The sequence below is a fragment of the Lycorma delicatula genome, chromosome 7, assembly GCF_047948215.1.
Source record: "Lycorma delicatula isolate Av1 chromosome 7, ASM4794821v1, whole genome shotgun sequence".
Lineage (NCBI taxonomy): Eukaryota > Metazoa > Arthropoda > Insecta > Hemiptera > Fulgoridae > Lycorma > Lycorma delicatula.
The window spans coordinates 121214463-121241251 of NC_134461.1; the positions used below are offsets into that span (position 1 = coordinate 121214463).

The window sequence follows — 26789 nt, forward strand, 5'->3', positions numbered from 1 at the left end:
CACTTTTTGTCCGTGCAGCTGTAGCGGATTTTCCGTTAATCAAATTCGTGAATTCTGTGCATTCACGTATCCATCAAGGTGGCGTGCCTCGTCAGATCGAAACCAATCATCAAGTTCTTATCCATCTGGCCGTTACAGATGATATGAATTACTAACAGAAAGCTACATGTTTTCTAATGTCTGCGGTAACAAGTCATGAACAACACGAATTCTGTAGGATGCAATTTTTAAACACTTCGCAATTCCGTGTGGGCACTATCAACGGAGAGACCAGACTGGCTAGATATGCATCGCACAGAAAGAGATATGCATCGTTAACAGAATCTACAGCTTGCATGTCGATCAATATTTCTGGTGTTAGCACTTTCTGTGTGTCTAGTACCTCATCATTACTAATTCTGACTGTCCACTTGTATCTTTTCCATCCTCCTCTAGTTTCGCATTTCGAAAGCTTCTAATCTTTTCTCATTTTCCTTGCATAAAGTCAACGTCTCCCTCCCATATAATGCTAGACTCCATACAAAAAAGTCATTTCCTCATCATTAACCTTACTACAACAAACGTCTCTTCCTATTGAAACCTTCTTTTGTTATTGATGCTATAATTAGTGAAACTCAAGTAGGTATTTTTTTAGTTACATTATTAATAAAACCTATTTGTTTTGTTTTTTTAGATCCGCGACTGGTTAACTTTAGAAGAGGAAATGCTGCGGCAGCAAGCAGTGGTAGTTGGAGATGTTAGTGACATCTTGCAAGTCCTCGACAAACAAAAGGTAAGTAAAAATTCATAATCTTTTAATTTTCTCTTTTTTAAAACGTCTGGTAGGTATAATAATAAATATATGGTTTCTATATTTCTTGTTTAATTGTTTTATAATGATTTGTTATTAAATTACACTGGGGAACAAAAAAGATATTTTGTTTTTGTCTCGGGAAGAAAAATATCTAATTCTGATAGTATTTTTTCTCCTGAATTCAAAAATGATATCGGTTTTTCCCATCACTAAAGGTTTCCGAGAGACAGGCATTTATAATTTCAAACATTTTAATATGTACTCCATTCTTAACTACACAACATTCAAACAATTGACCCAACTAGAAAATAAGAAATGATGGTTTTTTGCTACATTTCGCCTGTGGAGCATCCCTCTTGATGGTTCAACAATAATCTGCCAGCACTTTAGGATTCCATTTGCTTTGATGCCTCTTTTCCATAGCTGAAATCTTCTGACGAAAGTGTTCCCCGTGCTCATCGCTCACTGCGCCAAGAGTTTCCGGGAAGAATCAAGGTGCGAGTACAGAAAGTGTACTTTTAATAAGGAGATATTACAACCCGAATTTTTGAAAGATCGTTGGCAGTATCACGGTAATGGGAGTAAAATTTCACCTTTGTGACTTGAGCGTCACTTCACCATATACACAACAAAACTTGTTAGGGTGATTTAAACAAACTAGGCATTTTTTAAGTACATGTAACTAGGAGTATTGTTCATGGCCTTGATACAATTCTTCATTAATTCAAGTTTGATATGTAACGGAGGTAGATACATATTTTTAGGATTAGGCAATGGATCGTGTTTCACACTTTTCTGTTCACGAATGAGTGATTAGCATTAAGGCCTTTCCTTTCTAATGAAATGGTTTCTTCTGTTCCTACTATCCAATTAACACAAAAATAACAGTACTTTGTGTAACCAAGCTGCAGACCAAGAATAAGTGCAATTTCCTTCAAATCACAATAAATATTCCATTGATACACCACATATTGAAGCTTTCCAATATAAATTTAAAGTTTTCATATGTTTCTTTCATACTAGTAGAGTGAGCCACAGGTACTCTTGGGAATTTATTGCCATTATGTAGATACACAGCTTTTAAACTAACTGTAGAGGAATCGATGAACAAGCGCCATTCTGTTGGATTATGTTCATTACAAAGTGTCTCCATAACAGAATACAAAACACTAAACTATTTCTTCAGAAAAACAGTCTTAAACACAGCATGACGATTACGTTGAGTACATATCTTTGTATTCTTTTGAAGAAGATTCCATCCTTTTAGCCGGGAAGCAAGCATTTCATACTGTTTTTTGAATAACTTTAAATCTCGTACAAGATCGTTAAGATTTTCTTGAGTCAGTAAATAAGGCTCAGATGAACTACTTTGTTAAAAGGTTGTATCACCAGAATCTATTTCTTTTTCTTCCTTACTTTCATTAGACTCTGAGCACTCTTCACCTAATGTCACATGTTCTGGAGGCCTTGGTATGGGCAGTTCTTCTCAGTGTGGAATGGTTTCATAGCAGATGGCAAGTTATACACCACTGTATATTTTATTTTGATATAATCCCTTTAATGTTTGTTAAACAGAAATAACAGTCAGAAGACTGACCTTTGGTTTCCCTCCAGTTCGTAGGGATAGCAAATGACATGTTGCGTGTGCCATTTTTCCATGCAGTGAGAAGTCTAGAACACGATAAACAATAGATATGTGGGGCCCAGGCCCTTGTTTTGTCCCCGATTTACACCCAAAATCAAGTTCATCATACATTTTTACTGATGGAGTAAAATTTTACCTTTGTGACTTGAGCGTCACTTCACCATATACACAAAAAAACTGGTTAGGGTGATTTAAACAAACTAGACATTTTTTAACTAACGACTATTTGAAAGAAATAAAGTTGTGAATATGTAATACACAATAATTCAGACACACAAATCATTCACAATGACGTATTTACTGGTTCACTACTATTTCACAACTGGCATCGTTCTGATAAATGTGTGCTACACTAGATCACGTTTGTACATGTCTATACACGTCTGAACCTGCACAATAGTAACATTGCTTTTCTTTTCCTATTTAGCCTCCGGTAATTTCATTTCAGATAATACTTCAGACGATGAATGAGGATGATACGTACGAGTGCAAATGAAGTGTAGTCTTGGACAGTCTCAGTTCGACCATTCCTGAGATGTTTGATTAATTGAAACCCAACCATCAAAGAACAATACCGGTATCCACGATCTAGAATTAAAATCCGTATAAAAATAACTGACTTTACTAGGACTTGAAAGCTGGAACTCTCGACTTCCAAAATCAGCTGATTTGCGAAGACGCGTTCACCACTAGACCTACTCGGTGGGTTAACAGTAACAATTCTACCCTTTGAGTTAGCTCATTTGGTTCCATGATATTTACAATGCTCTGGGAGGTTTTACTTGATAGTGAACAAATGCACGAAAAACCCTTTTAAAATGTTTAAAAAAAATTAAAATAACGAAAAAACTGTGGATCATGGAGAAATTCCGAATATATTATCCTGAAAACAGCATAAAAACCTGTATTTAGTACACCTATTTGTACTCCTGAGACAAAAATCATGTTGAACATTGTTAAATAATTCTTGTGGCATTTATTTTATTATATAAACATGACTTTTCATAACTATATATGTTTTTGTTGTGTTTTTTGTATGAATTAATTTTTTATTTTTATTGTTATTGTATTTATTAGGTTGTTATTAATAGAACAACATTGATTTCTAGTAAAATAAACATTCTCAATCATTTTGAAGTGACAAATCAATCGTTTAACACAAATAACTAATCGATTAAACTGTCGACAACATTCTCTCCTTGTATATTGTATCATGAGTAAGATAAACTTCAGCAAAGTTTGTTTTTGGTGTAATCTGCATTGAAATGCATTTTCATTCCAGTTCATCAGTGTACCACCCTACGTGTGACTTGAGGAAATTACCTCTCTGCTCCTGCTGCCTATTCTACCCTCTCACACGTGTTTCCTTCATCATCATATCGTATCGATACAAGTTGAATTTAGCGCTACGTTAAATAATACTGAACATTCAAAATCATGTTATAGAATGTTGTTTACGATTTCGCAAAGTACTTTTGAATTACTTTAGAATTTTGTGTGATTTATAGGTCAGTAATAATGATGTATTTTAATAGAAATTATAAGAATATATGATTATAAGAATACTTTTTCATTCTGTCAGATCTTGTTCTTTTTAGTTTTTTGCTCATTTTTTTCTGAACAAACTCTCTTTGTTGTTTTCTTTTCTTTAATTTTAAATCTCGAGTTTGCTTCTTTTAGTATTTTTATATTGCCAGTTTTGTTTCGTAAATCTTCTATTGTGATTTCTAGTTCTTGCATATCTTGTTTGTTTAATTTCGGTGATCTAGATCGGTGTTTTAGATATTTTCTTCTAGTATTTATCGACCAGTTTCATGTTCGGTTCTGTTCTTATTATGTGTCCAAAGAAGGAGATTCTTTTCATTCTAAAGTAGTCTAGAACTGGTTCTATGTCTTTATGTACCTCTTGGTTTTGTATGAGTCTCCATTCTCTCCCATCAGTAAGTCGTCTTTTATTTATGCATGTTCTTAGAATTTTTCGTCCTATTCTTTGCATCTCTGCTGAGTAGGAAATGTTGGATCTTACTTTGAATAGTGTTTCGTTTCCATATGATATTATAGGTGACAGATTTGCTGTAATAAAGTTTTCACCAAAATGTCTCTGAAGAAAATCGTAATTGGGTTTTCGCGAAAAATTTTGAAAAAAAAATTGTTTGGTCAGTACCCCATATATAGAAATATTTGAAACAAATATGAAGAAAATTGATGTGGTTAATCCTGAGATATAAGGACAAAAGAAGTTCGACACATACGTGTTTTTTTTTCGGTCTACATGTACCAGTTGGATCCCAAAACGTAAATATTTGTAAAAAATCCCCGATACCTCATTTTTAACATGACACGATTCTTTCTGTTTAATATAATAATTCTAGGTATATTTGCTGGGAAAGTTATAAAAAAAAAAGGCGAGCTAATTTTTGTAATTATTTGTAGAAAATTAGAAACAAATTCCAGTGATTCAATATATAATTGGTTTAATACTGGTAGAAAGAAAGATACGTTACTTTTATTTTAAATAATCTTCATGGCATAAAAAATTAGAATGGTGAAAGTATTTATTCGGGTTAAAGTTGTATATTTTATTAATTAGGTACGTCTATTTTTTTATTTTTTAAGTTTTGTATTAATGCAACAAAAGTTTCTAAAATATTTAAAAAAAATTATTGAAAATTATAATTTTGCCCATATAAATTGTAATATTGACGGTCTTTGTTGTACGTAATATTGACTTGAATGTTAAATAAGTTTTATCTTTCATTTACTGTTGTACATAGTACACGATAACTCGATTTGTAAAATATAAATAATGTCCTGTTATACAGGATGTCTCACGAAAAAAAGGAGAAGCTTTCATGACATGTTTTATTGGTTAAAATAATGAAAACAATTCATATAAACATAGGTCTGGAAACGCATTGTTTTTGAGTTACGGCTTGCGAAAGATTTCGCCTGCATTTCAGGTCTAATAATAAAAATAAGGTTTACTGTAACTTTTGTGCCCCCAAATTAAGGAGTAAAATTGGTCATTTCTTATCTAATTTAAGCTAGGAAGTAATACAAAACAGTCCCAGAACTGTAACTCCAGTAGTTTTTAAGATATCCGGCGTATAACAGAGAATTCGATGTCGAAAAACAAGTTTTTCAGGTTAATAGCTTTGTTAAATGACTAATAAATTCGGAAGATTTGGCAACAAAATTTGCAGAGAATTTAATTCTGGGAAAATTAATGTAAATACAGCCAGTAAAAAGTAAGTAAATACTTTTAAAAATTGATTTTTTAATGAAGAAAAACAAACGAAAAATAAACAGAATGTGGTATTATTCTTTCTGTACCTTATAAACATTCTTTTTAAAAACAAAAACTCTAATTACCGAAAATAATTTTTGAAAAATACAAAATTTGTAAAACAATATTTTAGTTGTGTATATTCAATAATTTACACAGGTGAACGAAGTCATTACGTAAAAAAGTAAATTGAAATGTGTGTTACTTTAGAAATACATAATAATATTTTATGTATAGGTGGCAGTGCTAATAGCTGGTCAACAATGAAAGTTCTGTACTTTGAATCTATTGTTATAAATTATCATACACATAAAGGAGGTGTAATGTTATATCGTAGTGTAAAAATACCGTTTGAATTTTCTAACGAGGAATATGCCGATAAAATTTTTGTTTATGGATTTTGTAACGGAAATTCTGAAGCTGCTCGACGTATCAGGAGAGATTTCCTGGAAGATGAATTAAATATACCATAACGTTTTCTTCGGTGTATCAGCATTTATGAACGAAAGGATCATTTTCTACGTGTTCATTTCCTTTTTACCCCAAGTAAATCATCGTGTGATTCAGCATATTCAGCGAGCCCAGGCGCTAATACTAGGCGAATTTTATGTCGCACGGGTTTGTCAAAAAACAAAGGTGGCGCCATCTTACGGAAAGGAAACCTTTATCCTTTTCGCCTGCAGAAGGTTCAAAATTTACTGCCAACAGATTACCCCTAGCGGTTAAACTTCTGTCGTTGGCTTCTAGACAATGCTGATTATGTAAATTAAATTGTATTTATTGATGAAGCCACTTTTATGGTAAACTGAGTTTTAAATTCTAAAAATAGGTATTTATGGAGCGAAGATAGTACCACAAGGTACTGTAGAAACTAGTTTGAAACAGATTTTACATTAATGTTTGGTGTGACAATATTTATGACTAAATTCTGGGACCATTTGTTTTCAATGAAAACCTTACGGGATATGTATACGTTCATTTCTTGAAAAATAATTTGCCGGCTCTTTTGGAGGATGTACCTTTATAAACTAGATTGCAAATGATTTTTCAGCACGATAGTGCAACGCCCCATTTTTCTTTACTAGCTAGAAATCACTAGAATGCTAATTTCTTAAATTGGATTGGACGTGGTGGACCAATCGATTGGCCGTAGAAAACGTTCTGAAAGTTTCTCCGTTTCTTCGTGGGTCATTCTGTGTAAAAAAATTATTTAAATAAAAAGGATCTTACCTTTTAAAATAATATCAAATTTCTGGTTAACTCCAAGTAAAATTCTGATATTTTGAAATTATTTACAACATTGCATCAAATAATTCAAAACTACGTCACAAAATAGAAATGAACTAGAAAGTTTAAAATCAAAAATGATCTTAATTACAAGAAATTTTGATCTTGTACGAAGTGCAAATCACAATAAAACCTTTTCTAGACTGGGCCCCAACTTTGTTTATAATCTGAATACAATTTTATATATATTGTCTACAGTAATTTGTAGGGAATAAATATTCTTAGTATTGCGTGGTTTTATTGTAATATTTTCTATTCAAAAATATAGTCGATTTTGAATTGAAATTAATAACTACTTGTTAATGAAAATAAAACGAAATTATATTAGAATTACAATCCATGTACGTTAAATAAAAAAAAAGAAATATTATTTATATATGTAATGTTATTGACCTAAAAAGTAATATTACAGTTATGTAATATTAAACGTAAATTTTTTTTAAAATTGTGATCTCACTGTATTCATTCTAAAATTAATTTCTATTATTGTACGTACGATTTATGATTTCTTTTCTTCAAAATGGTATTTTTAATTAAACTCGAATTAAAATTCTGTGTTTTCTTCAATTTTTTTTTTTTATACATTCATATGTACATGTTATGCATTTATTATTTTATCCTTTATGTTCTTTCATGAAGGACGTTTCGTGACGGTTTATTTTACAATCTTTCATGAATCTATAGGTTACAGGAATGACATTATGTAATATTGAGGTTTTTTTTCCAGTACGGTTTAGAACTTTATACAGTAGCGATATCTGCTGGCCAGTATTAGAATTGTAGTTCGAGTAAACGCCATTAGATAGCGTTACTTGATCAATAGGCTTCACCTGATAGTTTAAATAAAACGGATTCAATGTTTTTTTTGTTTTTTTTTTACATTATTGTTATGATTTTATTACATATGTTTTTTCAATAAAAAGTAGATTTGAATCGGATTTTATATTTAAAAATAAATTTACAAATTTATTTTGTAGATTTATTTAATTTTTGTATTTATATTTAAAATTAATTATAATTAAAAATAAAAAAATACAAAATACTGGTATTTTTTGGTGCGTTTTTTTTTTCTAACCTCCGGGACCACCGTTAGGTATTGCTATATTTTAGTATTAAACGTTTAGTATTAAACGTTATAGTATTAAACAAAAAAAATAGATAATAAAAAGTAAAAAAATGTTAATATATACGTTTTTAGTGCAGCTATTTCGTTCGATTTTTTTTTTAATTTTATTTTTGTTAAGTTTTATATCATATTTGTTTACATTCAAAAATATTGTAATGGCAGTTTTAATTGTCGTAATTCTTTTTCTGCCGCTCAGCTGACTCTATTGTAGACAAGACATAACATGTAGTAGTTCAGTTACATAGTCACACCCAACGCATTCATCTATTCTATTTAATTCATTAACATAATACTACTCAATATATTCAATGCGTTATTACAATTACAAGTAAAACTATCAAAATTCAATCAAAATGTTTCAATAACAAATGTATTCAATCAAATAAATAAAGCATAAACGTAATACATATTCGTCTATAATCATTCAACTTCAAACAATCAACATATTTAATTTGGTCCTCCTATCCGGATTTGAACTTCAGCAACGTATGGATTCAACAATTTTCTTGTTACCAAATAATTTTAAACTGTGTAAAGAAATTTGTTTACAAATTTCTAAGAAATTTGTTTACAAATTTCTTTTTAAGATTTATCATCATATATATTTTTGAGGTTTTGTCCTGCTGTGTACAGTTTTTTTTAGGTTCTTGAATTTTTTTGGTTTTTTCCATTTGTCTTTTCATATTTTCATGGTTTATGTTGCATAATATGTTTATTTTGCATGCTTTATGTTTTAAAACATTGTTCTCAGACCTCTGAGAACTAACTTCTGAACAATATTTTTTTTTTTGGAAAGCATCCGTATATAATAATTTAAGTTTTATATGAACAATAATTCAATATAATTATAAAAATATAAGTTCATTAAAACTAGTTATAATAGGATAACTTCATAAATGTTCTTTTGCAAATTAAATAATAATGACTTTATTAAACAATTCCGCATATTTTACTGAATTATTTAATGAAACAATTAAAAATATATATTTATTTGCTTTATTACATTAAAACACTTGTCTTCATAATTGAAATTGAATTTTATGTAACTTGAATGAAAAGTTTCTTTCCAAGAAATTTTCTAACTAAGTTTTTGTGTTATGAAACTAATAAAAACCTTGTTAGATTAGTTGTTTACTTTGTAATGAAGCTTATGTGAAACTTTTTGTTGTTTATTTGTGTCAAGCAATTTATTATCATTGTTTTATTTTTATACGTACAAATAAATTATTAAATTCAATTATTCGATTTTCAGAAAATCTGTCCTAATATAAAATTCTACATTAATTTATTATTTGTAATTTTCTTCTATAAGAATAGTTCTAAAAAAAATTAATAAAAAAATATGATGAGGACACCACATGACTTCCTTGTACCCCTATTAAATTACATATATGCATTTTTTTTAAATAAAAAGTACATAAAATTTTATTCACTAATAACTTATTGAATTCTAATTTATCGTAAGTTTTATTATTACAATCAGGTTAATAATTATTAAATAATCAATATATTTAAATTTAAAAAAAAATAGTTGAAAAAAAAGATGATGTCTGATTCGAACCGAAATATTTCATTAATTAAAATTTTATTTGGCTATAACTGTGGAACCAATGAAAATAAGTACCACTTATGATATATCGAAAAGCTCTCAATGAGGGTTTATTACAGTAGTTAAGAAAAATCCCCAAGTCCAAAAAAAATTTTGATTGTGGAAACTTTTGGTTCGTTTGATTTGAGATCAAAAGAGGATGTGCACAACTAAATTTTACAACAGTCTTAAGTCCAACATTTCAACATCATGCGGCTAATCGTTTTTCAGTTACGCGAGATATATACGTACGTACGTACATACGTACGTGTATACGTTACTCCGATACTAGTCAAAATGAGTATTTTTGTTGAAATCTGAAAACCGAAATTTTTTGCGATTACAATACTTCCTTGTACTCAATATTTTAATGATTCTTACGTAATTTAAAATTGGTAGTAAATGGATTGTAGTTGAAAACCCAAAAAAGTTTTTACTTTTTTGAAAATTGGGGGCTCTTGCGGTAAAGGTGGCTTTTTTGTGATAAAAAATAATTTTTAGGCATTAGGCAATTCGGAATTGCGAAAAAAAAATGATTTTGGGGGCTCCCTTACTCCATGGGGAGTCATTAGAAAAAATTAATGTTAACAAAGTAGTCCCAAAGTAGCAATACTAAATTAAAAAATTTACTCAAAAAGATTCAAAAAATAAAAAATGCAACCTATAAATTTAAATAAATTCAAGTTAATTATTTTTTGAAAAACAAAAATTGTTTGCCGGTTTTTTTAATAAATTATCATATATATGCCTAATTTAATATCGTTGGACGAACACGGTGTAGCAACTCAGATGTGAGCTGGCGCACAGTATACGGATACGCTGACACAAGCATCATTGCTACCATAGCGGCGCTGCAGCCTCACCACTCTCAGGCTCCAATAAAAGATCGTGCACGAGAGTGATTTTTCAATTCATCGTCAACCACCACCTAGAGAAGACCAAGAAGAAGAAGAAGAAGAAGATGGAAGAAGACAGAAGAAGTTCCCTGGCCGCATCAACGTGAGACCTCCCGGCGGACGCGACATCCCTGCCGGAGTAGCACTCCTGGCCGGCTCGCTGAGGGAGCCGGTGGACGCGGACGCTACCTAACAGCCGGGCTGCCGGGCTTCTATGGCCCTGGACGGCGGACTCGACAGCAGTAGCCGGCCCAGCGTGGGATCGCTCGGGGAGAACCGCCTCTGCCGAGCCGTCGAAGGACGACCGACGCCGACCCGACACTGTGGGGCTCTTGGGGCCACCACTGCCACGTTGTAGAGGTGACCCAACTGCTGCTGAGGTAAAGCCCGGTCTGATTTCAATGGACGAACCACAACTCCCCGACTTCGCCGGACCCAACAGATCTTCTCAGAGCTAACGCAAAAATCGGCCCTTTTCGGCCCTTTAACGCAAAAATTCACAACAAGGTTATGAATTACGAATCGAAGCCATTCGATGACAACAGCGCTTCTCAGTGCTACCATAAGGTTAGTAAGTGCTACGTGCCGTCGAAGCCATTCGGTGACAAAATATGTTAAGACATTTTGGGATAATTACATATCAATACTTTCACATTTTATACGAAATGGATGTTAGCCAATGAGCTTTTGTAAACGATTTATTTTATTGTTTTTAATGTAATAATAATAATAGATTCTTTCTTTTTACGACGACGAAAAGTACGTATTAATTTCTGCCGCACGGTGAGATTGGGGGTTGTTATTGATTTTTTTTTTTACATTTTAAGGTATGAAGAGTTCGAAAATACCAATCACTTAAAATGTAATTCCTATATATATTAATATGTAGGTCTATGTACAAAGTTTGTGGCTCATAAGTCTCCAAAAGTAATTAATCAATTTCAATAAAATTCAGATATGCTATAGTAGTGTATCTGAAGTTTTGCATGTGAAAATTCTATGAAGATTGGTTGAATTGTTCCTTAGTTATGCTCAATTTAAGGTCAACAGTCAACATAACCTGAATTTGAAATATTTTTTTCAGTCGCATGGTGTGTTTGTGGGTGGGGGGAGGGTGGAAATAAATTTTCTTTACGTTCTGAGGTGTAAGGATACCAATCGTGTATAAAGGTTTGTGGCTTAAAACTTCCCAAAACCTCTGAATCGATTTCATTTAAATTTAGGTATGCTTTAGCAGTGTGTCTGAAATTGTGCATGTGGAGATTTAATGAAGATTGGTTGAATCGTTCCTGAGTTACGGCTCAATTTAATGTCAAAGCACATAACCTCAATTTGAGATATTTTTTTCAGTCGCGTGGTAAGACTGGAGGATGAAAAGAAATTTTCTTCACGTTATGAGGTACGAGAATTATGAGTATACCATTTACGTATAACATTTTTTGGTCCGAAAATGTCAAACTACTACATCAGTTTTATTGAAATTCAGTTATGCTGTAGTAGTGTATCTGAAGTTGTGCATGTGAAAATTTAATGAAGATTGGATGAGTTGATCTTCAGTTACGCTCTTAAAATCGACAACAATCAACATAACTTCATTTTGAGGTTAGTTTGACTTTGTGTTGGTATATTTTTCATGCACGCTTATGCAGTGATGAAGGTGGGTGAGTTTAAAGTTAGTGCTTGTGTGTAGGGTTTACTCGTTATTTTTAAATTATTTCATCAAATTACGTAATAATTTAATTTTTTTCAAAATAATTATATAAAATAATATAACGAAAAGTTGCTCCGGAAAATTAAATTTATTTACTATATTTATGTTAAATTTGTTTCGTTTAATTTATAATTAATTTCTTTAATAAGCATTACCAAAATTATGTTGATTAAATTTCTTAACGAAACATAAAAGATTACTTTAGTACAACATATTATGCACTTAACTTCAGTCGGTATATTTCATTGTTTCAAAATTTAAATATAACCTTTTATAATATTAAGTACGTATTTCAAACATTGAAATATTTGAAATAAAATTATTCGTGTGGAATTAGTGATAAAACTTGTTTGAAGTAGAGCAAAACTAAATGAAATGAATTCGTTTTATTATCTTTTTATAACTGAGTTTTATTGTTGAATACGGACTTTAAATGTTTATTGTTTTGTAAAACTTTCTTGTAAATAAGCTTTTGTAATATTAAATACTCTACGGTAATACGTTTGTTATATTTATGTAAATTAATTTAATTAAATTTCTTGTTGATAAGATAATAAAACGTTCCTTAAGATAAGCAGTATGTCATTCTTTTATTAAAAATGCGGTATCGATTTTTTAAAGATTAATTTCTTTGAGTAATTTAAATTTCTTAAAATAAATTCATTTGTTAATTAACAAATACTTTAAATCACGTCTCGAATCAAATATAATATTATATAATATTTTTATATTTATAAATAGTTATATTTATACATCAGATGGGTGGATAAAGTGACAAATGAAGAGGTATTGCGGCAAATAGATGAAGAAAGAAGCATTTGGAAAAATATAGTTAAAAGAAGAGACAGACTTATAGGCCATATACTAAGGCATCCTGGAATAGTCGCTTTAATATTGGAAGGACAGGTAGAAGGGAAAAATTGTCTAGGCAGGCCACGTTTGGAGTATGTAAAACAAATTGTTGGGGATGTAGGATGTAGAGGGTATACTGAAATGAAACGACTAGCACTAGATAGGGAATCTTGGAGAGCTGCATCAAACCAGTCAAATGACTGAAGACAAAAAAAAAATATATATATATTTATACAATATTTATTTGACAACTTTTTTGTCTTCAGTCATTTAACTGGTTTGTTGCAGCTCTCCAAGATTCCTTATCTCGCTTCATTTCGCTATATTCCTTACATCCTACATCCGTACCAATTTGTTTTACATATTCTCAAACGTTGCCTGCCTGCACAATTTTTCCCATTTATCTGTCCTTCCAATATCAGAACGACTATTCGAGGATGTCTTAGGATGTGGCCTATAAGTCTGTCTTCTTTTAGCTATATTTTTCCCAATGGTTCTTTCTTCATCAATTTGCCGCAACACCTCTTCATTTATCACTTCATTCAACCATCTGATTTTTAACATTCTCCTATAGCAACACACTTCAAAAGCTTTTAATTTTTTATTCTCAGGTGCTCTGATCGTTCAAGTTACACTTTCATATAAAGCTACGCTCCAAACATATACATTCAAAAATGCTTTCCTGTTGTTTAAATTAATTTTTGATATAAGAAAATTATATTTCTGAGTAAAAGCTCATTTCTCCTGTGATATTCGGCATTTTATAACACTCCTACTTCGTCCATCTTTAGTAATTCTACTTCCCAAAAAAACAAAATTCTTTTACCTCCGTGGTCTTTTTCTCGTACTATTTTTACTTTCATATACGAAGTAAAGGAAGTATTCTGATTACAAAAAATTTCGGTTTTCGGGTTTCAACAGAAGTATCCATTTTGACAATCTCTGAATCCATTTTGATTAGTTTCGTCGTGACGTCTGTACGGACATATGTATCTCGCATAACTCAAAAACGATTAGCCGTAGGATGTTAAAATTATGGATTTAGGACTGTTGCAACATCTAGTTGTGCACCTCTCCTTTTGATTGCAATCGACTCGACCAAAATTGTCCAAAAACCCCAAAATCCTAAACATTTGAATTTTGGCCTTTTTCTTAACTGCAGTAATAAGCTCTCATTAAGAGCTTTTCAACGATATTTCATAAGTAGTACTTATTTTCATTGGTTCCAGAGTTATAGCCAAATAAAATTTTAATTAATGAAATATTCGAATCTTACAAGAGAAAGGCACATCGGTTCAAATCCGATTTCATCTCTTTTTTCTTTTTTTTTTTTTTTTGATTTAAATATATTGATTTATAACTTCTGATTGTAAAAAAGGTATTTTTCATTAAAAAAAAAAAAGGATATATGAAGTCTAATAGGCGTACAAGGAAGTCATGTGATGTCCATATCAGATTTTTATATTCAGTGGTCCATGTACTTTATTTCTGCTACATTTCGTTTAATTTTGCTCATGTTTATTTTCATGCGATAGTTCTTGTGTAGGACTTCTTCCATCACATTCTTCATTACTCTTAGCTAGAATTACTGTATCGTCATGAAATCGTAGCATCCTTATTTTTGCACCTTACTCTTTTACTCCGGATCTAAACTGTTTTTAACTCCTATTTAACTCCTATTTCTATGTAAAGATTAAAAAGTAACGGGGATAGCGAAGATCTTTGTCTGACTCCATAACAACTATATAGTATTAAAAAATAATCTGTTATAGTGAAATTGTTAAAAAATGTATCAAAATAACATCTTTGCTTATTTTATTCTCATATTGATTTATCTGCTTAATTAAGATGGTAGCCCTGCCCTTTCTTTATACTACACTTGAATTATCTTAAATTTAAATCTGGTTATGATTTAATTTGATACTTATTTATAAATTTTTTTTAGTTTAATTTGGCGAGTAATGGGAAAAAAAAAATCATTTTATTATTACTTTTGTTTTACGGAGTTTGGTTGGGTTGTTGTTTTACAATTCCTCTAGTAGGTGTTTAGTTTTGTTCTTCATGTAAAACGTTTTTGTTTTTTTGTGTACTTTTATGATGATGTTCTTTTTTATGTTTTTTGCTAAATTTAATTATTGTTATAAGTTTTACCTCTAATAAAATATTCTTTTGTTTGTTCATGTCTGTTGATAATAATCTTTCTAGTTGTTTACTCACTAAAAAGAAAAAAGATGGAATCTGAATTATATTTTTGTGCGAGAGTAATTTTTATCTTTAGTCAGGTAGGAGGAACCTTTTATACTACCACTTGAATTATTTTACACGATGTATTAAACTTTTGTTTTTATTCTTTTTATTTTATTATTTTGTTATTAGTGGTAATTAAATGATAATAATCTTAAATTATTCAAATATATTTAGATTTATATTAACTAAAAAAAATTATCTTCTAAAAAAAAACATGATTTATCTTTAATTTTTCAATTTGGGAAGTCTATCTCGTAAATATTTTTGATATCTTTACTTTGAAGTCCTACAACTATGGGGTTTTTTTTTATTTCTGTTGAATGACTTACACGCACATACACACTCATCTTAATTTAAAATATTTTTCATTTTATTTAAATTTAATATTTTTTCGTTATCCGCTTAATTTTAATATTTAATTCAATGATTCTAACTAAAGCGCGCGCGCGCATGCCGTATTTAATTCGCGCAAATGTGACGGTATTAGCGGCGACGATCGGCGCTAACTAAACTAATGTAATTTCGCAACTTTCATAGAACAAATTTCGTTTGTGCGGTCGGCAGATTGGTGTAGCCGTGAAGTTTAACTACCAGGTTTCGAGTCAACTGTGCGATCGAGTTTGTGATCCAGCCAGACCGAGTTACGTTTTTACACTTTAAATATTAATGATTTAAAAAAAAAAAAAAAAAATTTACCAACCCCTCAAAAGAGCTGAACCGGTAGGTTGACCTGCCATGCCGGTATATAGCCGGTAGGTGGGGAGGCCTATTAGAGTCTAATGCCACTCCCAGGAGGGAGCAGAGGGGAAGGCATATTAAAAGAATGATGAAACGTGGCGCCGTTAGGGCACGGAAGGTAGCCTTCATGTCTAGGTAGACCTGGCCTACACGCAAGTTGTGTGGGTCGGGGTGCTCCGATGATGGCATGAGGGACCCTTGTGGCATGAGAGATCGCGATGTGATAGTCAAGTGAACTGCCTGGCTATTGCATTTAGGATAGGGCTGGGGAGGGTAGCCTCTCGGCGGAAGGCGCATGGGCCGCTGAAATGGTGGTCCATGCGCTCTGATGATGCTGGGGGGACCCCGTTGGGAAACTCCCTTTGCGGAGTAGACAGGATGGGCAGAGACTACTGCCACGGCGCCCTCTGGTGACTGCGTATGCTTGATTGCTGAACCGGTCGCCAGAGGGGGTTTAAAGAAAAAAAAAAAAAGAAAAAAAAATATTAATGATTTATTTCTACCGCTTATCTGTGAGGTCACAATATAGCAGTAATTAATAAAATTTTTTAGGGTGCGATTTTGAAAAGTTTTTTTGTAAATATTGTTAACAAACGTGCTTAACAAAACATATAACCTGAATTAGGTAAAATCTCGAGACACTGAGGGTGACCTTGCTCAACAGCTTTACCCCCTTCACGTTTTAATTTGAAAATTTAATGGCTTCAGTGCCCAATATTTTGAAGTATCTGACCAAGTTTGATCAAAATCGGTTTAGCAGTTCTGGAGATATAAGGTGATTTAGAAGCCAACACCGAACACACGTTCATATGATCATTAACATCCGGAAAATTTCCAACCGGTTTTTTGGGTTCCTTAGGAGTCAAAATGTGAAGATCCGGTGGTAACCGCATACGCCCAAATTGGACCGATTACAATACTTTCCCTTCTAGAGATGTAGCGCTAGACGGGAAAGTAAATCTAAATAATAAATAAACAAATAAAACAAACAGAAACGTAGAAAAAGGGTTTAAAAAATGTAAGCAATTGGGTTAAGAGAGAGAATCACAATTAGAAGAGGAATAAGTAAATGTAATATAAAAAACAAAATTAAATAAATCAGTACAAAATAAATGTTAACAAAAAAACAAACATATTAAAAAAATTAACAGATACAGAGCAAAATAAAAATCCAGTGGTCATATAAACAATAATGATATTAAAAAATACTTTTAACTCAGAATTGTTAAAAATCACTTTGGGCAGTCCAAGAATAAAAGTTTACTTTAAAAACTCGTCTATACCATTTAAACTAACCATTCGAATCGGTCAATCCACAAAAATTCAAATCAAAAGTAAAAGTTTACCTTAAATACAGTCCAAACTCTAACTGTAGTAGGTGTAAGGAATATAATAGGCTCATAACTGTATTCAAACTTTTCACTTTTGACTTGGGTTTCCCAAAGCAATATTGAAAATTGTTTTACTAAAAACTATATTTTTTAAAATATAGTTTAATAAATTTCTATAATTAATACATTTTTATGGGAAATGTTATTTTGTTTATTTTAAATTATGATGTTTCTTTTGTATTTACGTAATTTTGTTTTTATCAAAATTTATTAATTTTTCTTTCAGTATTGGTAAAATTACACTTTACTAATTGACGTGAGCTTCTAGTTATAGATTTTTTATTTTAACATTGTGTTATGATATATTTTAAAAAAATTTTGGCAGTTTTTTCTTTGCGATTTTATTTCTGGAATCGTTTAGTGAAATTCATTTTTAGTAAGTAAATAAATATAATTGTAAACTGTTTTCTCTTAATGAAACACATTCGTCCTAGCCGCAATAACAAAAACCATAACGAAAATTATTTCGAAGTTTATGACATTTATTTAACTACACAAAATTTTAATAACACAAGCGCGCGCGAACACATACACACAAAATAAATAAATATAATTTTAAATAACGCTATTTTCTGTAATCTATACTGAAATAAATATTTAACTCCAATTTGAAAAAAAGTAAATCTACACTAATAATAGATGTAATTATTTTTTTAATTCTGAACATTTCATTTTCTTACTCTTGTCAAAAAAACTTCTTGATACAGTTTTCCTAGTCGTGAAATAATTTTGTTAATACTTGTTTAATGTTCGGGTAATTACTGAATAAATGTATCTTTTCTTATTTATATTTTGTTATTTCTTACATTTTTAGTACAAAAAGTTTTATTAAAATAAGAAATGTAAATATGGATTCCATATTTTGTTAAAGGTAAGACTAATATTGAACGTACGCGAATTATCTGTGTCTAGGTTAGAGGGAAATATTGATAGTGGTTGGAGAATTTCTTGTTATACTTTGGTATACTGTCGTTGACACTTTCTTCCGCTGTCATCTTTGAGACATGTAATGTATGTCATTATCACATCCTGTACACGCAAACATTCTTTCTTTATGTACTCTATTTCGTGCTTTTATGTACTTTACACGGTAGAAAAGTATTAGCTTTCATATGATAGATGTTGTGTACTACTCTGGATATATATATATATATATATATGGATAATATATATATATATATATTACAAAATTTCATTATTGGTGCAGATAATAATGCATAATAAATAAAATTCAATAAATTATTAATGAATATTAAAACTTAAAAAATAGATATACGTATAAATAAAAATTGCCGGCCTCCGTGGCGTGAGTGAGTAGTAGCTTCTCGACCTTTTATCCGGAGGTCGTGGGTTCGAATCCCGGTCAGGCACGGCATTTTTCCTACACTACATTTCCATATCCCACGCACAAAGTTCAAGCTTATGTGGCGATATCAAGCAAAAAAAAAAAATTAAATTAAAACTAAAAATACAAACAGGTAGGTAAAATGGTTGTTGATTTTGAAATCATTTAAAAAGAAAGTGACGAATACTCATTTTAACAAGTATTTTTTCTCCTAAATTTGGCAAATCTATTTCTCCAAATCGCACCAGAATTATTAAATATTATCATTAACATGTATTATATTTATTATTACTTTATGGTATATAAAGTATATCTAGATATAGAAGATTTTCCTATTAATTTAATACTTTTATAAATATATAAATATTATTACATGTTTATTATATAATTCATTAACTAATTAATTTTATTACCAAGTAAATATATAGCGGTTATTTCAGAAAATAATTTGATATAAATTAAATAAATGAAAATGAGTTCATATTATACTACTACTAAATTAAATTAGTTAATACTACTAAATTAGTAGTTAATACTACTAAATTAAAAAAGAAGTAAAAATTGATGAAAGTAAATTGAAGTTTATCTTCCAGATGGTTTTACTCGTAGCTGCAGTTTTTCATTAATAAGTTCAACCTACTTTTAGCAAGTGGTTTAAATACAATTTCGTTTATGGATGATGTGGGTAGATTAGAATTGCTAGAAACTGAAGTAAAATGACTAAATGAATAAATATGGTAGTTGGTGTTGTCATTCTGCATAAAAAAACTATCTTGCAGTGAAAATGGTCCATCGATTTTAATAATCTTGTGTGCCTGTGCGCGCGCGCAATTCAAAAGTAATTAATAAGCAATCATCTATTTTAATATATTACGAGAATTCAACGTGTTATCTTTCAGTTTTTCTGTATTATCATTCCTCTGGTACATGTAAATAAAATCATACTATAAAATATATATATATATATATATATATATATATATAGTGCTAGTAACATCCATATGTATTAACATTTTTGTTTCTAATAATAAATGAAATAACATTAAAGATTAGTTTTTATAGTTGGAAGAAAAAAAACGGGTGAGAAAGAGTTTGGTTGTGAGGAGGTTATTTAAAGTGATATAAAGATATAAGAGAAATTTAGTTTCAATATTAAATTATGAACGTATGTTTCTGCAGAAGAGTGGTTAGGCTTAAGAGCGTTTGTATAGCGTCTCCCTGCTCTATTTAAAAACCTTCTTTACAAAGGTTAATTAAAATGTCAACCTACCGCTTGTTCACTACACCAATGTGTACTGCTCTCTCTCACTCTTTCTCTGTCTTTTCTGTCATCCTCCCTTTCCTTTTTTTCCTCTCTCTCAGTCACTCTCTCTGTCTCTCTCTTTGTTGTATGTGTGTGTTGGTGTCGTCTATCGTAATAGCACAACAAGAAAAGCTGCTCTTCGCATAATTTTTTTTGACACGTATATATTTTTTTTATATCGTTTCCTTTTTTAATGTAATTTTGTGATTATGACTTGCTCTTCTGAAATTTTTCATTTTAAATTTAAAGGGCTTTTTATGTAGTACTTATCTTCGAAAACCTTGTACTTCTGAACAACCTGTACGAGTATTTCTCTGTGGCTTTTATTTTGGTAATTACGAGGAAGTTTTTCGTTTTAAAATATTTATTTATAGACATAATTTTTTTGTTCATTTCGTAATGTACTAATTTTTGTGTGTAACATATTGTCATTACGAATAACATAAATCTGAGAGATGATTTTGTTAACGTTATAGTTTAGTTTAATTTTCTGCTAATAGTTTTTTATTTCCCTATTTTTATAGTTGTCTGTAATACTGTAGATCTGAAAAAATAAATTTATTTCATGTCATAGAAAGTTTTTTTTAGTTGAATCTTATGTTTTGTTTTAACCTATTTTTTTAGTTTACTCGTTTTAATAATTATCGAGCTTTAAAAAAAATACAAAAATTTCGTTGCAATTCTGAATGGATTTGTATTTATAAGTAAACAAGTATATATTATTTTCCATATTAATTTATTGTAAATCTGTTGTAATTTAATATACAGAGTGATTCAGAAGAAAAGGGAAGTAATTTGGTAACTTATTCTAGAGCTTGAAAGAAGGTAAAAAGTTCCTACAAATATATGTCAGAAAACGAATTGTTATAGAATTACGGCTAGCGAAAAATTTCGCCCGCATTTCAACCCCCCTCCCGGTAAAATGAGGTCATACTGAAATTTTTAAGGGATAAACATGATGGTTTCTTATGTTCTATGATTTGAAAAATCGAATAAAATACGTCTTGCAATTCATGATATTCAAGTTTTTGTTTAAAAAAAAGTTGTACTCAAAGGTGTACAGGACTAAAAATTGCTCATTCAAATTAAATTACTTTTTTTTATACTAATAAACCCTTTAATTTTTATCAATATCATATACCATATTTTGTTTCAAAAAAAATAATAAATAAATAAATAGAATTTGTACTGGTAATTTTTTTATTCATAAATACATGTGCAGTATTTTATGAAGTTTGGAAAATTGAAAACTGTTCATTGTATAATAAATTAATATAAAAAAAATATTTTACAGTTCCGAAAGATTGCTAAATAATATAAAAAAAAGATGTATATATTACTACAAAATTTTATTACGAGAAAATTTAAACTGTTTAAGCAGATATACTTTATTTATATGGTATAATATTATTGATTAGGTACTACGTATTCAATAATGTAAATTTATGTTAAGAAAAACTAATTTGCATAGATTCTAGTTAAATTTAAATAAATAGACATTTGATCTTTTGAACTAATCATTTTAACAATATTACTGATCGTTCAGCGTAGTCATTTGATGATACTGATAATCTCGATAGCGATGAGAATGCTCTCATTCCTTCTTCCCTTCTAGGTACACCTTAATAGCTTACTATAAAACGGCTAACTTAACCTATGATAATATTATTATTGCATTGTGTGTTTCTGTGCGTGTGTGTGTGTGTATAATTGCGCGAACGCTAGTATGTATTTGGTATGTAAGAGAAACGAAGCGAACTATTGAAATTCAACGTTGAAATTGTGTTATGCGAATCTCTAATGGCGTCCTTTAACTTTGTGATACTGTGATTAACCGAATTGCCCTTCCGTTGTGCTAAACTTGAAATTAAATAATAAGTTTGTGATTGCTTTTCAACCTCTTCTCAGTTTCTATACTTTAATATACATTTACCATATGAAATAAGTTTGGATATTTCCAAAGCCAGTTTTCATTTCGATTATTACCTCTTGCTATTTTTTTAATATTTCTTTTATTAACAGTAAAAGCATTTTGCAGCAAATAGGATAAACCTTTTATTCCTTATTTCTTGAGAAAAATCCTACCTGTTGTGCTCCATAATTGTATTTAATTTCTTAAATACGATTTTTGTTTCCAATTAGAATGACAATTGTTAAGTTGACTTAATTCTATCAATTTTAATTTGTTTTTTTTTTAATACGGTTTAATCTGCGAGTTTTTTGGCTATTGCCTAATAATAGGTTGATTGCTTATTAGATTTTAATTATTTATTTTTAAATTCTGTTAACCCACCTGGTTGATCTAGCAGTTAACTCGTCATTACAAATAAGTTGTTTAACGGCTGATTTTCGGAGTCGAAGGTTCTGTGGTTCAAATCGTAGTAAAAGTTAATTGCTTTTACACGGATTTGAATACTAAAGAGTCGTTACCGGTTTAGTTTGGTGGTTTGGGTTCAACCACACATCTCAGGAATGGTCGGCGTGAGTCTGTACGCGATTATACCGTATTTACATTCCTTATGTAGCATCCTCATCTCATTGGGCCAAGTGGAGGGGTTGCTTATTCAGTAATTGAGCAGATTGGAACGTTCACATTAGAGGAAAAAATTTGTTGGGTTTTTTATTTTTCGCTTTTAAGAGTAAATTTTTTTTTACCCAAAGTAAATTTAATATGTGTTATGTTTTTTCGTTCGTGACATACCACAGATAATTAAGGAACATATTTTAACATTCAGACTGAAAAGTTGACGTATTTAAAGCAAAATGTAATAGCCGTTCTTCTTAGTTTATATATCCTGTTCGACCAGACCACTTTTATTTAATAGTATGTTATTTATTACAATTTTATTTTCTAAGAAGTGCAACGATTTATTACCAAAAAAAATGCTGGGGCTGTTTCACTTGAGGTTTTTATATTAATAAAATATTTTTTCTTCCATGTCGATATTTTTTCCAGCTGCACGACTGTATTTGATTTCCTCTAACTATGGAATATTGTTGCTATTTAATATTAAAATGGACAAATTTCCTTCTTTAATGTTAAGAGCTTCCTTAATGTTTACAGTTGTCTTCATCATAGATTTTCATTGTTGGTATCTTATTCATATGTTTTTAATCGATTATCGACTGTACTGAGGGTTGATGATATTGTGAATGATGTTCTGAATTTAAAGTGCTGTGATTTTTTTATTTATTTTTTTTATTTCAATAATTGAAAAAAAATTAATCCTGGATAGAGATAATTAAAAATATTTATTTTATTTCCTAATAAAAAATTCAACTTTTTAAATTAGATTAATCTTTTTGTATTAAGAAAGGAAATTTCACAGGAAAAACGTTTATCGAAACTTGAAAAATTATAATAGAGGTTAAAATCTTTTTAAAATATAATTTATAAATCAAGGTAACACTTGAATTTTAATTTATGTCGTTAATTTCAATCGGAGTTTTTTAATGTGTATTGTCAATGCATTTAAAATGATTTAAAAAAAAAGAATAAAGAGCTTTTTAAGAAGATTTTCGCTATTTTGTTCCTTAATGCTTTTTTTTTTAAAAAAGGTTTTGAATGTTTCCGTGGGCACTAAGATACATTTAACTAAGGAAACGAGACAAGTTTCTGTTTTGTTTTGCACAGTTAGAACACCTCTTTGAGGTACCACCCTTATAAGCCACATACCGACTTCATCTCTTCCCCCATCCTTGTCCATTCTCTTCACCGTCACTACTCATCCTCTTTTATTCCGATCTCATTTGCTGTACAGTGTTTTGCTTACCCTCTTTCTCTACATCTACCCCCTCATTCACCATTACTGTTATACCTCCCCTCCTTATTATCCACTCACTTCGTCTCATCTTTATTTTAATTCTAAGGGTCCTTTTGCAAATCGTCTCATTTTTGTTTAAGAAGTTATAAGCATCTTACCTTTTTTTCCTATTCCCAAGTCTTGAACTTAATTTGCGGAGGATGCTTTTTGTATTCTTTTTTTTTCTTTATGTTTTAATTCTTTTCAAAAGTAAACAGTACACTCTTTTTTTATTGTCTACTAATGATTGGATAAAAAATTATTAGTTTTTTTTTTTTTTTACTTTATGTTGCTGATTTTTAACGATTATTATAGTAATGACTTCCTCTCTTAATCCGTTAATTGATTAAATGCGATTTTTCTTTGATTTACTTTGTTGTATGCTTCATTGGGTTTAAATTTATTTTATTTACTTGTTAATTTCTGTTTTCATTATATTTATCTGCTTTTCTTATTATTATAAAAACCTTCCAGGGCTTAATTTGCTGATAACTGTAAGTATCTGTTGTTTATATTTAACTTGTAATAATTGCATTAAATGAATGCTATGTCGTTATATTTAGTCGTTGATTCGACTCTTGTTTTCTCTCCATTCTGATATCTTCCCAGTCTTTCATATTTTTCATTACTAAATCTAATAGCTTTAACTATATTCTACATCTGCTTCCTTCGATTTGAAAAAAATTTCTTTATGAAATAAGGTTTTTAAATTATTAAGATTAAAAACCAAAAATTGAATTATTAGAAACGTTATTAAAAGGAGTATTTGTGTGTGTGTGTGTGTGTGCGTGTGTGTGTGTGTGTGTGTATATATATATATATATATATATATATTTCCAACCAGTTTCCCAGATACACCTGGGTCTGGATGTGTGTGTACAGGCCAATGAAATTACAGCTACTGGCTTGCCAGGGTTGACGTAGCTGCATACATAATGCAGTGTAAGTGTAAATGTGCCGGTAAACATATAGTCTGGAACAGACTCAGGTAGACCATTCTTGAGACGTGTAGTTAATTGAAACCCAACCACCAAAGAACACCGATATCCACAGTCTAGCATTTAAATCCATATAAAAGGAACTGCCTTTACAAGGACTCGAACCTTCAAACTAATTTTATATATATATATATATATTGTCGCCGAATGGCTTCGAAGGCACGTGTCACTTACTAACCTTCTGGTAGCCTTGAGAAGGTTTGTTGTCGAATGGCTTCGACAGCTCGTAATTCATAACCTTGTGGTGGCTCTGAAAAGGGCAGTTTTTGTGTTAGTTCTGAGAAGAGCTGTTGGATTCGGAAGCTCGTCTCCGGCGAAGACGGGGAGTTTCGACTCGTCCATTGAAGGCAGACCGGGATTTCTCCCAGCGGCAGTTGGGTCCCCACTACAGCGTGGCCCCCAGAGCCCCGCAGTGTGGGATCGGAGTCGGGCGTCGGCCATGCTAGGCCGGCTACTGCTGTCGAGTTCGCCGGCCAGAGCTACACACCTTAAATTAAATGACAGTTTCTGGAATAGTAAATCCACACTTTTAAAAAAAAATCAAATACCTATTTTCATAATGTGTTTTTGGGCATTTTTTTTTGCAAAGCAACGGTTTTTTGGCATCGGAAAGGGAATGTTCTGATTGATTTTTTGCTTCGAGGTGAAAACTAACAACGTGAAAATTATTTTCGCGGTTCGACAAGGATATTGAGAGATTGCATACGTAAACATTTCTTTGAAATGCAGTTTATTACTAATATAATTTATATGCAAATATAGCTACTAATATATTAGTAGTATTACAATTACTAACATAATTTATACAAAATTAATTTAATGACAATTAAATTATACATATCAAAATAAAATTATGATTTAATACTTCATAATAAATAATAGAAATTAATATTGAGTTAACAGTAAAATAATCGAAAAATGTACAATTCATACAATTTTTTTATGCAAATGATGTTCACTTTTACTGTTTACAAAAGAACTATCCTACAATCTATGAATGAATAGAATGGTTATTACCTTCATTCCATTCACAAGTACAGAAATATCTTTTGCAGGGACTCGTGTAATACTCTCGAAGCCTTAGAAAAATTTATCCCAGATATCCTACTGTTATTGAAATCTACAACGCAATTGCCGAGTTGAACCATTGAAACACACAAGTGAGTTTCTGTTGGATTCCTAGCCACGTGGGAATTCCAGGTTATGAACGTACATATTCCGCTGCTAAAGACGCATGCAATCAACCTCCCTTCACCACTCGTATTATTACTTCTGATTTTATTAATTGTATGAAACAGTTTCTTCGAACAAAGTGGCAAGGCGACTGGACGGCTATCGTTGATAACAAACTCCGGCACGGAATTAAAGATTCTGTGTTGCCGCGGGACTCCTCCTGCAGAAAAATTCATCCTGAAGAAGGGATCCTTTATAGATTGCGATTAGGACATATACCAGAGTCGCATACGAGTACTCATGTCAACAGGACACGCATCACTATTCGTACGATGGCAACTGCCGCTTTACTGTACGGCACATACTTGTGGATTGCATGTATTATGCGGCCTTGGGTGGTAAATTTAAGTTGCTCAGAAATATCCGTCAAATCTTGGGCAATGATAATGATGGTTTAAACCGGATGTTTCTGTTTTTGCGTCGTTGGTCGTATACATAAAATTTGATATTGTTGCGTATAGTTTTTGTATTGGAAAGTATTTAATGTGTGTTTTTGCTTTAATTTTTAAGTTTTTGTGTTGGTTTTTTTATTCTGTTATCCAAGAAA

The 26789-nt window shown here is 30.8% G+C and overlaps 1 protein-coding gene across 3 annotated transcripts in view; it reads left to right on the forward strand.

Annotated features, from left to right (window-relative positions):
* The window catches only part of Dys (Dystrophin), a 1915508-nt gene that overhangs the window by 796707 nt on the left and 1092012 nt on the right, over positions 1-26789 (forward strand). For all 3 annotated transcript variants that reach the window (XM_075370745.1, XM_075370746.1, XM_075370747.1), the window contains exon 47: positions 674-772. In XM_075370745.1, the coding sequence (XP_075226860.1) occupies positions 674-772 (99 nt within the window). The remainder of the gene's footprint in view (positions 1-673; positions 773-26789) is intronic.